Below are 16,489 nucleotides of genomic sequence, written 5' to 3'. Positions count from 1 at the left end.
AGTCAGGAGAAAGAAACAAAAGACATCCAAAGACATATTCTTCAAAGGAAGAACTGAAGTTGTTACTATTTGCTAAGAACATAAAGTAATACATAGAAAACTCTAATCCTACCACCAAAACCAAATGCTAAAAAGTAATTTAAAAATGCAACGTTGTAGGATACAAAATCAACTTGTAGAAATTTGTAGTATAGGGATGAAAGGTAGGCAGAGGCAAAGTTTGGCTGCCTAACATGTACAAAGTCTTGGGTTCTAGTTCATAAACACAATGAAAGAAAAACATCTGCGGTATTTCTATATGCTAACAATGATCTATTAAAACGAAAGGAAGGAAACAAAGGAACTTTTTACTGACTGAAGAGACAGCTCATAGATTTGGAAGGAAAAAGTTATATTCATTAAAACTTAATAATCAAAAATATGTAACCAATAGCAACAACAGCAAAGAAAGTAAAGAGGGAGGGAAGAGGAAGGAAAGGAAACAAGAGAAGAAAATTTAAAAGATGAAGGGAAAGAAAAAAGAATTTGAGAAAGAGAAAAGGAGAAGAGGGAAAGAAATCAAGCAAACAACTGGAGACCATCAATAGACCCAGACTGGTGAGCCACCCTCAGGAAAGGGACCTGGGGGATGGGAGATGAGAGTCTCCCATCCCCCAGAGTGAGGAACCTAGGACCTGGTTCCTGCTTCTGAGTCTTGGTTGAAAGTCTGGGTGGAGAGCAGGTCAGACTCAGGCTGGGGACAACCAGAGCTTCAGTAGGTGGGGAGATGAGACCCTGGGTGCCATAAAGTTTTAGTGAAGTTCCAAGCAGCCTGGGTGAGAAGTGCCAGGAACAAAGGTTCAATCTTAGAGGACCCTTAACCAAGTGTGGTGGTTTGAATGTGCTTGGCCTGGGGAGTGGCACTATTAGGAGGTGTAGTCTTGATGGAGGAAGTGTTTCATTGTAGGGGTGGGCTTTGAGATTTTCTTCCTAGATACCTGGAAATCAGTTTTCTAACATTTGCCTTCAGAACAAGATATAGAATCTCAGCTCCTCCAGTGGCATGCCTGCCTAGATGCTGCCATGCTTCCTGCCATGATAACAATAGACTGAACCTCAGAAACTGTAAGTTAGCCTCAATTAAATGTTTTCCTTTGTAAGAGTTGCTTTGGTCATGGTATCTCTTTACAGAAATGGAAACCCTAACTAAGACACCAAGTTATTTGAATTATCTACCAAAATGTGATATGTGTTCCCCAACTATTTTCTAGTGACCAGAGGAAAGAAGAAGTGTGCAAAAATTCATGGTTAGATAGCAGTTGAGTTCAACTATATTTACCTAACCTCTAATTGTACAATCACCATATCACAACCTCAAGATCCCAAAACCATACAGATTTCTTCTACTTAATACAGGAGAAGTAGTGTTCTAGCTACAGAAATTTCAAACATCCAAATAAAAATAATGAAACTTGGATGTAGTGATTTAGTTTCTCCTTTAGATTAGCTTTAAAATGGAAAACATCAAACAAGTAGCATTGCAAACTTTTCAATGTAAAAACTTAACGCAAAATAATACTTAGAAAAACTCTTAATAGAGACTTAACAGAAAAGCTGCACTTTATCCTTTATCTAACATTCAGTGGTAAATGAAAAGATATTCAAGGAAAACGGGTCATGCAACTAACTTAGTCATAAAAATGTAAAGGAACATCAAAGTCTGTAACAAAAAGAAAAAGTTCCAAGCTTCTTTTGGCACCATAAAATTTCTTTTCAAAATTATTCAATGGAATCCTTCCATTTATAAAAAGAGTTTAAAGTCTTCAGCCCACTCAGTCCATAAAAAATGATCTCTCAGTGAGTTCGAGGGCAGTGGTACTACCAAGTTAAACAATAGAGTCAAATCAAATTTATCTTGGAGGAAGAATGACATTCTTCACAAAACTTGCAATTTCTAGTAACTTCGGCAAGCTCTAAAAGCAATGTGGAGGGGAAGAATTTAAAGTAATCCTCTTACCTTAACCCTTACACAAGTAATCCATCTTAGAATTCAGGGGAAATTTACATTGAAACGTCTGTTTTGAAAGTTTTAGACTTCCTTCTATGTTTCTTTTATGAAAATCTGCATCTCCTTTCCAGTATTCCCGTCTTCTGTTCACAAAAGCTAAGTAAAACTGTAACTATAAAAATTTTTCTGTGGACAGAGTAGTGGTGGTACACACCTTTAATCTCAGCCCTCAGGCGGCAGAGGTACGTAGATCTCTGAGTTCAAGGACAGCCTGGTCTACAGAGTGAATTCCAGGACAGCCAGGGCTACACGGAGAAACCCCATTAAAAAAATAAAATAAAATAAAATTAAGCAAAACAAAAATCTATAAATCTCTGGGCTGGAGAGATGGCAGACTAGGTCAAGACACTTAAGCCTGGTAAACCAAGTGTGATCTCCAGAACTCATGTCAGGGGAAAAGAGAAAAAAGACTCTACAAAAGTTAGCCTTTGAACTTCACATGTATGCTATGGTGTATGTACCCATACATACATATCACACATGAGTGTGCACACAAAAACACACATAATAAATAAATTTTTAAATTAAAAGTACTTCCTGTGACTCTTCTGATACTATCCTCCTATTCCCCAAGATGCCTACAAGATGCTTAGGTCAGTAAAGCATACCTTTTGGCACGTCTGTGAGGGCACTCACAGAGTCATAACTAAGGTAGGAAGACCCACCCTAAATATGGGCCATACCATCTAATAGACTAGGTGCCTAGATGGATACCAAGAAGGAGGCAGCCAACCATGACAATTCTAACATTTCTCTGCCTCTCAAATGCTGGGATTAAAGGCATGTGCTACCATGCCCAGTAATACACATTTGAATCTTAAACAGGGCTTAGCAAACTACAAAGTATGCAACCAAAAATTATTTCCTCAAAAAATTAAAAAGAGAGATATAAAATTAGAATTTTCAGAAAGTACTATAAACACAGTTCTCAGTATAAATAGTTCAATATTTCAAAGAAATCCAATTAAAATATTAAAAGTTCTTTTTTAGAATAGAATAAATATTAGTATATGGAATTAAGATATACTGATCGATGATGTGAACTACAGAGAATTTTAGTTTGTAGTTGAAAAATATCTCTCATTTCAAACAGGCCTGGTGTGGTGGTGTGGGCCTGAAATCTCAGCACTGTGATGGCTACCCCAAGATGATCAAGAAACCAGGCTGCATGAACTGCCTGCTGAGGCTAAACATCCTGGGCCACAAATGAAGACTGTCAGATAAAGCAAGACAAAGAGACATGGTATACAGACCACTGAGTATCTGGCCATTCACGTGTTGAAAAACATTTATGGAGAGCTATTGTTCTGTTAGCTTTTGTTATCTAACACCTCAAAATCACTCTCATTACTGTAGCAGTGAACACTTATTCCACATCATTTCTTCATTGAAAGATTAAGCCTGTGACACTCTTCCCCCAGTTAAAACTCTTGAGAGTGCTGCTCCAGCTGACCTCTGACACATGGACGTTTGATACGCTAAGAAGAAAATAGCCATGTCATGCCCAGACCCCTGACTCAGAGAGACTGTACACTGTTTTAAAGTACTAAGCTAAAAAAAAAAAGATAAAAAAATAATAAAAAAAAAAACCAAAAAAACAAAAAATAAAGTACTAAGCTAGTGATTGTTTGCTATGAAACAACAAAAAACCAATACAATTCCTTTTTTTATATTTCAATCTGGTCCCTAATATTGCTCGGAAGGAAATTTTAATACAGACGTTCTTTGTCTGCTACAAGGTCAGTGTTAATCTCCGTTGAAGGACAGTACATCTACATGGTCAGTGTTAATCTCCATTGAAGGACAGTACATCTACATGGTCAGTGTTAATCTCCATTGAAGGACAGTACATCTACATGGTCAGTGTTAATCTCCGTTGAAGGACAGTACATTTGATAAATTTAATCACTGTCTCGAAAAACCAAAAAAAAAAAAAAAAAAATTTAATCACTGTGCTGTGTGACTGAGGAAGTGCACTCTGATCTTTCAAGTAAACTATAAGAACATTATAAAACTCAACTGAAAAAAATGTATTTTTCCCAAAGATAAAATTAGGATTTACAAATTCAGCTCCAATATATAAAAAACTTGAAGTCATCAACGCCTGCCTTATAAGAAAAAAAGCTGTGGCGCACGCCTTTAATCCCATCACTCGGGAGGCAGAGGCAGGCGGATTTCTGAGTTCAGGGCCAGCCAGGTCTACAAAGTGAGTTCCAGGACAGCCAGGGCTATACAGAGAAACCCTGTCTCGAAACAAACAAACAAACAAAAGAACAAAAACAAAAAACAAAAAAAAAAAAAAAAAAAAAAAAAGAGAAGAAAAAAGAAAAAAGCTAAGCAAACCAAAAATCAGTAATTTTTAGTGGATACCAATTGAGAAATAAGGGCATAGAGCTAGTTGCCATCCTGAAACTAAGCAAAAGGCACATACAGAGAACTGCCACTGAGCTGTATTTAGTAGGGCACTAAACTAAAGCCATAAGCTGACAGGAACAACCTGAAAGATGATTGTGAGAAACTGCTGGAGACAAATGTAGACTGAAAGCAAGAAGCTCTGGGGGCTAGAGTCTGGGAAGGCTCTCTCATTCTTAAAGCTATTCCTTCCTGGAACCCCACAGCTCTGAAAATAAAGAGCCAAGAAAAACCTTCCTGTTCCTGGCAAGAAAGGGGGGAAGCTAACCATTTTTTTTTTTTTTTTTTTTTTTTTTTGGTTTTTCGAGACAGGGTTTCTCTGTATAGCCCTGGCTGTCCTGGCACTTACTTTGTAGACCAGGCTGGCCTCGAACTCAGAAATCCGCCTGCCTCTGCCTCCCGAGTGCTGGGATTAAAGGCGTGCGCCACCACGCCCGGCTGCTAACCATTTTAAAATAGGCTCAAACCATCCCCCAAACCTAAGGGTGGTGCACTAGTAAGGAAGACTTTATAAGAGCTGCACCCAGCATGGGGGGGGGGGGGGGGATTACCTCAAGTCCAGCTTCCTCCAGACTTCCGGTGTCATCTAATGAGATCAGTGAAGAACACTGAAGCACTCGGAAGGTTACAGCACGGGATCATGGTCCAAGTAAATGGCACAATGAGAGGTCAGACGGTGCTCCTCTTCCCTATGCCCAACACTGCAGCTGGGCTCCAGTGGAACAGCTCTGAACTGCTGCCACAAGACTGACTCTTAAGAGCCCACGTTAGGACTGGGGAAGTGGTTCCCTGGGAGTGTACATATGTGGGACCCTGGATCAAGGGACTTTATAGAGAAACTCAAATCCTCATAAAAATTAAAAAGCAGCCAGGAGGCAGAGGCAGGTAGATCTCTCAGAATTTGAGGCCAGCATGATCAGTGAGGAAATTTTCAGGGCTACATGATGAGACCTGTCTCAAAAACAAACAAATGAACGAACAAACAAACCTTCAAACTCCTCAAAAAAAAGAAAAACAAAAACCAAACAAACAAACAAACAAAAAAAAAAACAAAGCAAAACAAAAAGAGTTAAAAGCACTGGCACAGATAAGTACTTAAGTAAATTTAATAGGCAGTGTAAGTCAATTTAGTCATATAACAGTAGTATACAAGTAAGTGGGACAGAACAAAGCTAGTAGAATCAAAGCCTTTATATATTACTGATAATAATGTAATTAGTATTAATATAAACTATATCATTAAATTTTAAGGTAATACAGTCACATGCACATGTGCCTGAGTATGCATACACACAAACACACACACTAATAAAACAAAACAAAACAAAAACCAAGATACATGCCTTCAGTACCAGTATTTGGAAGGCAGAAGTAGGCAGATCTCTGTGAGTTCGAGACAAGCCTGGTCTACAGAGTGAGTTCAAGAATGACAGAGGGATACATAGTGAGACCCTATCTTAAAAAACAAACAACCCCCAAAATAAAACAAACAAACAAACAAAAAACCCCAAGGGTTTGAGACTGGGTACATGCCTGCTCTCCCAGCATCTGGGAAGCTGAGTCAGAGACTGCCCTAAGAACAGACAATCTACATAGACAGTTGCAAGAACAGACAATCTATACATAGACAGTAGCAAGAAAAGACCATCTACATAGACAGTAGCAACTGATCAGAATTACACAAGGAAAGCAAGTCTTAAATAAACAAACAACAAAGAAACAAAGCCAAGGGAATTGAAATGGCACATTAGAAAAATTTACTTGGCCTGCTAGGGCTGGTGTCCTCCTTTGATCCCAGCACTCAGGAGGGAGAGGGAGGTGGATCTCTGAGTTTTAGGACAGCTAGCTAGTACAACACAGAGAAACTGTCTCAAACAAACAAACAAACATAGTAAGAAAAGTTTACCCGGAATACTAGAGAATAGCTAGTTAACACAAAAGGTAGTAAGGGAAGAACAGAAGGAAGAAGGAACAAAGAAAACAAGTAGCAACTGAATACACTGAAACTAGGTAAGTGCTCTACTGCTGTGCTATATAGCTACCGTTCTTAACAAGTTGAAAGAATAAAGCATCATTCAGCCACTAAAAATACATTGACATTCTACTACAAAGAACTCTGCAAACATGCTAAGTCAAGAATCCAAACATATAAGGCCACATGCTATATATTTACATTTATATGAAAATGCCAAAGAAGGCAGTTAAGACAGAAAATAGGAGAGTATTTACAGGGAATAGAAGGTGAAATTAGATATGCTAATGATTGTAAGGAATTTCTTTTTGTAGTAAGAAAAAATATTTTGTGATAGTGGTGATGGCTCACAATTTTGTGACTGTATGTATTAGTAATTATTGAGTCCTACTCTTTACTTTTCATATTTATTTCTATGTGTAGGAATGTTTTCCCTGCATGTACATCTATGGACCGTGTGAGTGTCTGGTGTTCATGGAGGTCAGAAGAAGGTATTAGATCCTCTGGAACTTGAGTTATAAAGGTTGGGAGCTACCACGTGGGTACTGGAAGCTGAACCTAGGCCCTCTGCAAGAGCAATAGGTTCCCTTAATCACTGAGACACAGCTCCAGACTCAAAGACTTATTTTTACATTTATGTGTTTGTGCTTGCATAAGTTTATGTGCACCACATGCATGCAAATACAGAGAATCATATTCTCCTGATAAAGGTGCCGGGAATGGAACGCAGGTCTTTTAAAAGAGCAGTAAGTACTTTAACCATTAAACTACCACTCCAGCCCAGAATGCTATACTTTAAACAAGTGAATTATATGGTTGGGACTTACACTGTAAAAACATTTTAAAAGAAGACTCTATTAGTTACTTTGTGCAGCTGTGATCAAAATGGCTGAAAGGATGGTTTAAAAAGAATAATTATTTTGGCTTATAGTTTATAGTTTCAGGAGGTTTAATCCATGTCTGCCTGGTCTCATGCACTCGGGCAGAACATCACGGCAATAGGAATGTGTGGCATGAGAGCGGAAAGGAAACAGAGACAGGGAGAGAGGAACCTACTAGGCTCCACCTCCTAATGTTTCATAAACCTACGATTGCTTCTCCAACTGGAGACCAACTGTCCACGACATGTGCCTTTAGGGGAATTTCACTTGAGGATCATAACATTCCTCTCCCATTCCTCAAAGGCTCACGGCTGTGTCATAATGCAAAATGCAATTAGTTCATCCCCAAGGGACTGCAGAGTCTTAACAGTTCCAACATTGTTCAAAAATTCAAATTCAGTTTCCCCCGAGAGTCAGATCAAACTCTTAGCTACAAGTGCTTACACAAAATTTAAAAGCCAAGTTCTATACCATCAATACTAAGTTAAAATTCATAGTACAAATGGAAGGAATCTGGGCATAGGAAGAAAGATTGTGACTCAAAGAGGGCCATGATCCCTAGCAAGGCAAATGTTAAAATTTGTAGTTCTATGTCTTGTACTTGATATGGCCACCCGCTAAGGCTGGTTACATTCATGGCTATCTTTGGAAAATATTTTTGTTCTTTGAATCTCCTAAAATCCTGGAATTTCCACTATAGCTTAGCTTCCACGCTCTTATCTGCACGTAGCTCAGAGATTGTTCAAGGGACCCAACTCTGTTCACATTTGCCTAACTTTCCAGGAATTATTTTGAAAGATGGGTGGATGGAAGAGGCCAGATATAGTGGCTCATGCCTATAATCCTAGCATCTGGGAGACAAAGGCAAGAGGATCACAAGTTTAAGGCCAACTTGGGCAAAAACCTGTCTCAAAAGATATAGTGGGGCCTCACTGGACACTTGCCTACCACAAGTGCCTGGGGCCAATTACCAGCACTGCAAGAAAAAGAGAAACAAGTACAGAATGCTTCATAACAAAGGGACTCTAGCTGGCCTGAGCATGGCAAACAAGGCTCCGCTCTGGCAGGCCTGGCCCATCTTCCTGATTCTTTCTACCTTGCTAAAAACCACATTACAAAAGCTGGCCACCAAGGTCTATTCCCTTATTTGTCGCTTCCTCCTCCTGTAGCACCTACCAAGTTCCTGCTATCAAAGTATTTAAGTCCAGCAACCAAAAACCCACCTTGGCTCACCTAATTAACATGCCCAATTAAAATTAAATACCTCATCCTAACAAAGAGTCTCTCCTGTGCCTTTATAAACTGTCATTTGCCTACAGGCCATGTCTGTCTCTTCTCTATCCAGAGGTGGTCCTTTGTCCTATTTGGGACAAATACTTCTACCCCATCTCCATAATTCCCTTCCCCTTCTCTCTCATCCTCTATCTCCTGTCTTTGTCTCTTATTTCTGCACTTCGTCCCTCTGGGGCAAATGAATCTTTGTGCTGAGAACTTGGTCTTGGCGTGTCCTGAGCCAACACTGACTCTTACAATGACCCTGCACTCCTGTATTTTGTATCCTTCAAAATGAGTATCAAATCAGCAACCGAAGTATCTGTTGCCAGATCAAGCGGTAGCTGCCCCTAAGGACCATGAGAGCAGTGGCCTCTGAGAAGCCATGTGCTTTCTGAGGCAGCTCTTTCTTGAGTGGTGCGCTGTCTTCTCAAGAGAAAGTTTTTCAGATGAGTTGAAATTTCTACTTCCTGGACCCTAGCTACTTTTAGCCTGTTTTACAGTGGGAATCAAGTATCATGCTCTCTTTTCATGAATTTACATGTGTTCATTTTCTGACCAAACTGAGTATTATTCAAATCTTTCTACAATCGAAAGGTCCCAGGAGTAAAAATGACATAGCCTGAAAACAATTCTGTCTTGAAATTTCTTTCACCAAATTAATTTTTTCATTGTTGTTATAATCAGACAGTCTTAGGATGTGAAAAAAATGTTTAAAAATCTTGAACACAATTTAAAAGGTCTCTAGGCTAATTACCAACAGAGGTCCTGCAGCCATTTCTGCCTATTTCTCTTAGGTATTCTGGTCTTCTAAGTTCCTTCTGGAATTGCTCACTGAACTGCTTCCAAATGTCTCCTACAAATCAACTTCAGAAGGTGAAGAACCACATGATCAGAGTCAGTCAAAGCAACGACCTGGATCTCTGACAGTACTTTTCTATATTAGTTATTTTATGAAGCCATGACTCAAGTATCTACGACGGTGTAAAAGGAGGACTATTTCTTTTAGCTCATGGTTCAACAGGCTGCCTGGCTTCCTGTGCACATGCCCCAGCATGTCCTCCTTCCTTCAGCTAAGCTCCACTCCCCAAAGGCCTCTGGAAATATTCCTAGTGACTGGAAAATGGGCTCAGCACATGAGCCTGTGACAGATACTTCCAGTCATACTGTAACAAGAGATTGATATATATATAAAAAAATGTTTTAAGGGAAAAGTAATTAGTAGGCTTTCTATATTTTAAAAAAATCCAAAGTTTTGATAAACTAATAGTGATCAAAACTAGTAGCTAGGGAACTTTTTCCTGACAGAAAGAATATCTTTGCTTAAAACACAAGCCACTGCTATGAATATGACACTAAAATCTCAAAGCTTCTTGAATTCTTATTTTTCAAGCCTAAAGATGAATTAATTTTTAGCATATCATTTAGCTTTCTACATAGAAAAAAATAACATATAGTGTGGGCCAACTGTACAACTACATGACACAAAAATGTATTTAAAAGTAAAATTTACAAGTACAATTGAATTTTAATCAATATTTATAAGCTTAACTTTGATTTTTATTTATTTGGGAACTGTATTTATGATATATATCAACTTGCCTAGGCCATGAGAAGCCCAGGCATCTCTGCATGCTTCTGAGATGCTGTATCCCAGCAATTAGTATTTAACTTGTGAAACCTTGTAATGCAAAAGTAAAAAGTAAGCACTTACTTTTTAACTACAGTGTAGGGCCATCATTTCTCTCTAGCCCTTTCCTCTTCCTGTTCTGTATCTGTGAAAAACTTTAATATTTTTACTATAGTCTTACATGTGTCTTACATGTTAAAATGTATGACATTTTCAGAATTTTCAGTGGTCAGAAAATAAAGGGAAAGTACATGAAAGAGTCTATTTATGATAAAAGTATCAATATTAATGGTAGTCAAATAACCTTTTAAAAAAGAGTAAGGAAAAATTGCTTAGAAATATAGGGTGCATTTAAATATGGCTAAGACAGACAACAGCAGCAGGCATGTTAACAGCATGTCTGTAGTGAGACACAGCTGGGCTGGTAGGCAGATGGTACGATGCAGCCACTGCCTTCCTTCCATGGAAACTAATACTCAGTATCCCCCTCACGGCTACCGACCTCTCCACTGGCCACACTGTGATTAAACAGGATTTATAACTCTGAGTCACAAGACAAAAGACCAGAATAATGCCTTATTAGGTATTCCAATTGTGCCACAGTTATGGAATGGTGTCTAGTATCAGTATGTTAAGAACATTCTGAAAAGCTGTCATCGATAGATATTATTATCCCTAGTTAGAAACACCGGCCATTTAAAAATCTTTAACACTATGACTTCAAGTCTTCCTCATATTTTGCTCACTAAACCCCCGCTTGTCTCCGATGTGTGCTGTACAAACACATTTCATGAAGTAGGAGACTGCTGGGAGTGTAAACTACAAAACTGACCTACCTGAAAATGAGGTGTGTTAACTTGTGTACAAGTCTCAGTATTAGTTTTAAGGCTCACTTTGTACTGCATCTATGTGTATTAAATTATAATATCAAAAAGCTATTTTTTTTTGTTATTTATCAATACTGAGATATTAGCTATTTTAATGAAGGATAAGATTAGTTCATACACATTTTTAAAAGAAACTTAATTTCTTAAGTCTTATCTTATTTTTGATTACATTTATGTGTAGATATGTGCACAAGACTGTAGGTGTCTGTGGTCATAAAAGGATGCCAGAGTCCCTGGAGTTGGAATTACAGGGGAGTGTAACCTGCCAGATATGAGTGCTGGGAACCAAACTCCCATCTCTGCAAAAGCAATACGCACTCTTAAACTCTGAGCCGTCTCTCCAGCCCAATCTATATACTTTTCTAGGAGAAGTGATAAATATTACTGTATTGTTGGTTTCACTATTTAACTTTAGTAAGATATATGAACGTGCCATGTTCCTAGGTAAAAAAACCTTAAATTCCTTCCACAAAAACACATTGTAATGAAGTTTACAATATAAAATTGTTATATTTGGGCTGACATTTTACAATTTGAAAAAACTTTCTGAAGATATAATGTAAGTCAGGCAGTAGTGTTACATGCTTTTAATATCAGCATTTGGGAGGAGAGGCAAGTGGATCTCTATGAGTTTGAGGTCAGCCTGGTCTACAGAGTAAGTCCCAAGACAGCCAAAATTACAAACCCAAAAAAGATATAATTTACATATTAGAAAATACATTCATGGGCTGGCGAGATAGCTCAGTGAGTAAGAGCACTGACTGCTCTTCTGAAGGTCCTGAGTTCAAATCCCAGCAACCACATGGTGGCTCACAACCATCTGTAATGAGATCGGATGCCCTCTTCTGGGGTGTCTGAAGACAGCTACAGTGTACTTACATATAATAAATAAATCAATCTTAAAAAAAAAAAAAGAAAATACATTCATATTAAGCTTAGTGAGTTTTGACAAAAGGCACCTAAAATGACCAACCATAGTTGCAATACAAGACATTTGCAACTCTACCCCCAGGTTTTTTCCTCAGTTACGGGCTATACTGTTTTTGTAAGTTTCTACAGTGAAGCCTGAATCACCACTCCCTCAGGATACGATTGCATCTTTGGACACTAAGCCACTTACAATGAGTTCTTCAGGGTGGATCCTACTCAATTTAACTGATATTAAAAGGCTGAAATTTGAACACTAAGAAATACCAAGGACACTAAAGCACAAGATAAGTTCTGTATAAGAACCCAGCAAAAGGGTAGCTACCACAAGTCTAGGTCAGACATTTCTGAATAAAATATACTGGCCAATACCTGCCTGATCTAGGGTTTCAAGCCTCCAAAGCTAAAAGAAAATACATTTCTTCTGTTTAAGTCATCCCATACATGGTATTTTGTCTTACTAAAGCTGGAAAAGAATACATTACTCTGTGTAGTCATTTCTACTATTAGAAAAGGGTTCTATAAGTTATGGGCTACATCCATGCTGCCAACGATAGAAGAGTGGTCAAAAGACTGATGCCCTCTTCTGCCCTCCTTGGGCACAAGGCACACGTGCAATGCACAGACACACATACAGACAACGCATCCATACACATAAAATAAATCTAAAAAGTTACTGAAAATATACATGAGATAAAACAAGAAGGAAATCACTGCATGTCAGTACAAAAGAAAAAAGAAAAATCAATGATTGAGCAAATAGAGATGGGCAAGAGAAAACCAAGAAAACAAAGGCAGAAGCAACTGGGCATGGTGGCAGGCATAGTGGCAGGTTGTGGTGGCACACGCCTTTACTCACAGGTTAGAGAGGCAGAGGTAGGCAGACCTCTGTGAGTATGACGCTAGCCTGGTACAGAGTTCAGGATAGCCAGGGATACAAAGACGGTTTCTCAAGAAAAAAAAAAAAAACAAACAAAAAAAACACAACACAGAGCTCCTTCCTTAATAGTAGATGCTTTATGTATACACAGAGTAAACTTTTCAACCAAAGTGCAGACATTGAAAGAGTTTATCTTAAACCACCATGGTTCAACTGTACAGTGAGGACAAAGGATCAATGTTAGATCAAGAGACTTAAAGGCTAAAAGCCCAGGATGTAGCTCAAGGGAACAATATTTGCCTAGCATGTACACAGTTCTGAGACTGACCCCTCCCCCAGCACAACGAAGCCGTGGGGAGATGGAGAAAGGATCACAATCACCTCTGGCCAGAGAGAGGCATGATGTAAAACAATGGGCACAAAGGACGCTTAGATTCACTTCCTCAAGTCAAAAAGCATACTCCTCTCTCCTTCACCTGTGAAAGTTACAAACTGCCTGTAAGAATAAAAATCGCATATGAATAGTCCTCTAATATAACTAACATGTTTTATAGCAAAACAAAAAAGGTCTTATCTTTCCTAAGTTATGTTAAAATTTTAAGTGAAGCAGTAATAAGATAATCAGGCAACAATCATCATAAATAAAATAACATGATACTGGAGGAATTATAATTACCTTGTTGTTTCTCACTCTATGAAGTTAATCATGGTAATCTGATATCTTTTTTAGAGAGAGAGAGAGAGAGAAAAAAAACCAACCCCCCAAAACAATAAACAATTTCTTACCTTGTAAGATGGCAAAAAGCACAGAATTCCTTGGCTCACAGTCTGGCACACAGATAACAGAAGCATTCCCACTTCATCCTGGAACTCAAATGTTTCAGTATGCTGAAAGGTAGCGCAGAGATTCCGACCCTTAGGGCCTGAGCCAACAGTACCAACCCAAACCTAGAAATGAACATCTTAGTATTAGAGTTATGTCTAAATAAAACAGGAAAATTAATATTTAATTGGGAGTGATTTATAGAAAAAGATGATCAAACAAACTTAGCAGAAATTTACATTGAAACTAGAAATTTTCTTTAATACCTTTAATTAATTGAGTACAATTAGGTTGATACTGATCCAAAATCAAATTACTATAATTTTTGAATAATACTGTAATCCTCACAGTAACTACAAAGGTATAACCATCAGGAACTCCAGTTCCAAGGGATCCCATGCTCTCTTTTGGCCTCTGCAGGCATGGGGCACACTTACACATCCAGGAAAAAATACTTGCACACATGTACAATTTAAAAAACTGTACATGTGATAGTTAATCTTGGTTATCTCCTTGACTAGATCTGGAATTAACTAACATACAAGGTGCTGGTCACTGCAGGGAAGGACTTGCTTGGCCAGATTATTTGAAGTAGGAAGGCCCACTCTAAATATGAATGGCAACTTCTGGTGGTAGCCCAGATTAAAAAACAAACAAACATGGTTTTTTGCCTGTTTGGTTTCAATCTTGTTGGCAAGTGGATCTATCCTGTTGCTGTGGCATTCCTTCACTGATTAAAATGAGGTTCTCTGGGCTTCTAATATAGACCTAAAGCCAGCAGCTCTCCAGGACCTCCCTAGGCCTTCAGGTTCAGATTGGGACTATGGAGACATCCAGCCCTGAGGGCTGAGCAACTACAGATTCTCAGCCTCTCGGTGTGACATGGTTATTGTCAGACTACCTAGATCATATCAGTAAGCCAATTTGTAATCTCCCTTTAAATTTTATATTCATTCTTAGCAATTTTCTCCCTTTAGAAAACCACGATCAACACAGATTATAACACCAGGAGTAGGGAGTAGTTATAGAGAAATAGAATTTTAAGGATGAATTTCTCTAGTGGGTTTGTTGTGTCTGAAGGTGGCTAACTAACTCAATGAAACTTAAGTTACTAGAGACACTACTGGTTTCATAGAAAGCCCTAAAGTAAGTACTATTTAAAGAAATTACTGAGATAAACATACTGCATATTTCTGGCTCACCTTCTGGGAGGAACAAGGAATTTAATAACTCTACAAATAAATTTTTGACAATTTGTAGAAAAACAAGAAAGCAATGATGCTGGCTGTTGCTTCTTGCATTTTTGGGTGAAGTGAAAATGAAGAATAAGTTTGGTGATAAAATTAACTGGTTCCAGAAGAGTATAAACAATTGAAAAGTTTCTAAGTGTGTCTGGAGGAGTCTTCTCTCCCTCAGCCAGAAAGATCAAGCTGTCAAAAGCAAATCCAAGTCCTAGTTACAGGGTTGGCAGACATAACAAGACAGACGTGTGGCCATCCTGGAAGGGGGTTGGCAGTTAAAGTGAGGGCACTGGTCGGAAGAAAGTGAGCTCCTACAGCTTGGGACAGACACTGAGCTCTCAAACACTGATGGCTTTATTCAGCCTTGGGGAATACTCTTCCTTCACAACCCATAACAGAGGACACAACCCACCTCCTACTCTCTGTAGACAATATATTTCTTCTCCATTGACATCTACACACATCCAAAGGAAGAAGGGGAAGAGTAGCAAACATTATTAAATGCTAACAACCAACAAACAAAAGATGGTAAGACCATTATTTCAACTTTTCTTAAATTTATAATTTTTAAAAACATTTATTTTTACTATTTTTAATTTCATATAGTTTATGTGTAGGTTTCATGAAGGCCAGAGTATCAGATCCCTTTGTAGCTGGAGTTACAGGTTGGAGAACCACCGACTACAGTGGATGCTGGGAACTAAACCTGGGTCCTCTGAAAAATCGGTAAGTTCTCTTAACTGCTGAGCTGTATCTCTACAGCCTTAAATTTTACAATTTTTCTAAAGAAAAAGTTAAGAAAAATCAATAGACAGAAATCTAAACAAATTTTGGTATAGTCATACAGTGCAGTGATATATTATGTTGCCTAACAAGAAAATTTGATACACGCTGCTGCAGATGAACACTGAAGACATCTACAGTATAACAAAGTTTCAAAATGTTATGCCAAGTAAAAACAAAAACAAAACAAAATGCCAATCACAAAAAGACAAGGATTCTGCTTACAAACAAAAAAGTTCTTGAGATTGACTGTGCAACAAGTGACTATATGTAATATTAAGCTGTGCACTTGAAAATGGTCAGATGGTGATTTTATTCTACATGGATAATTTTGTTTGTTTGTTTGTTTGATTTTTTTGTTTTTCAAGACAGGGTTTCTCTGTATAGCCTCAGCTGTCCTGGAACTCACTTTGTAGACCAGGCCGGCCTCGAACTCAGAAATCCCCCAGCCTCTGCCTCCCAAGTGCTGGGATTAAAGGTGTGCGCCACCATGTCTGGCCTACATGGATATTTTAATTGAGACTTAAGAGTAATTTTTACGCTGATGGACAATATTGAAACACTACTTGGGCTGGAGCTATGGCTCAGCAGTTAAGATCACTGCTCTTCTAGAGGTCCTGAGTTCAAATCCCAGCAACTACATGGTGGCTCACAACCATCCATAACGAGATGTGATGCCCTCTTCTGGTGTGTCTGAAGACAGCTACAAAAATAAATAAATCTTAAAAAAAAAA

At 38.4% G+C, this 16,489-nt stretch overlaps 1 protein-coding gene across 1 annotated transcript in view; it reads right to left on the bottom strand.

Moving 5' to 3' along the window:
- The window catches only part of Brip1 (BRCA1 interacting DNA helicase 1), a 128,350-nt gene that overhangs the window by 60,524 nt on the left and 51,337 nt on the right, over positions 1–16,489 (bottom strand). The window contains exon 13 of the mRNA XM_021177469.2: positions 13,695–13,856. Coding sequence (XP_021033128.1) covers positions 13,695–13,856 — 162 coding nt within the window. The remainder of the gene's footprint in view (positions 1–13,694; positions 13,857–16,489) is intronic.

This window comes from Mus caroli, unplaced genomic scaffold (assembly GCF_978045245.1).
Source record: "Mus caroli unplaced genomic scaffold, Mus_caroli_1 scaffold_13, whole genome shotgun sequence".
In the NCBI taxonomy this organism is placed as follows: domain Eukaryota; kingdom Metazoa; phylum Chordata; class Mammalia; order Rodentia; family Muridae; genus Mus; species Mus caroli.
This window is presented reverse-complemented; position numbering and strand designations above follow the sequence as displayed.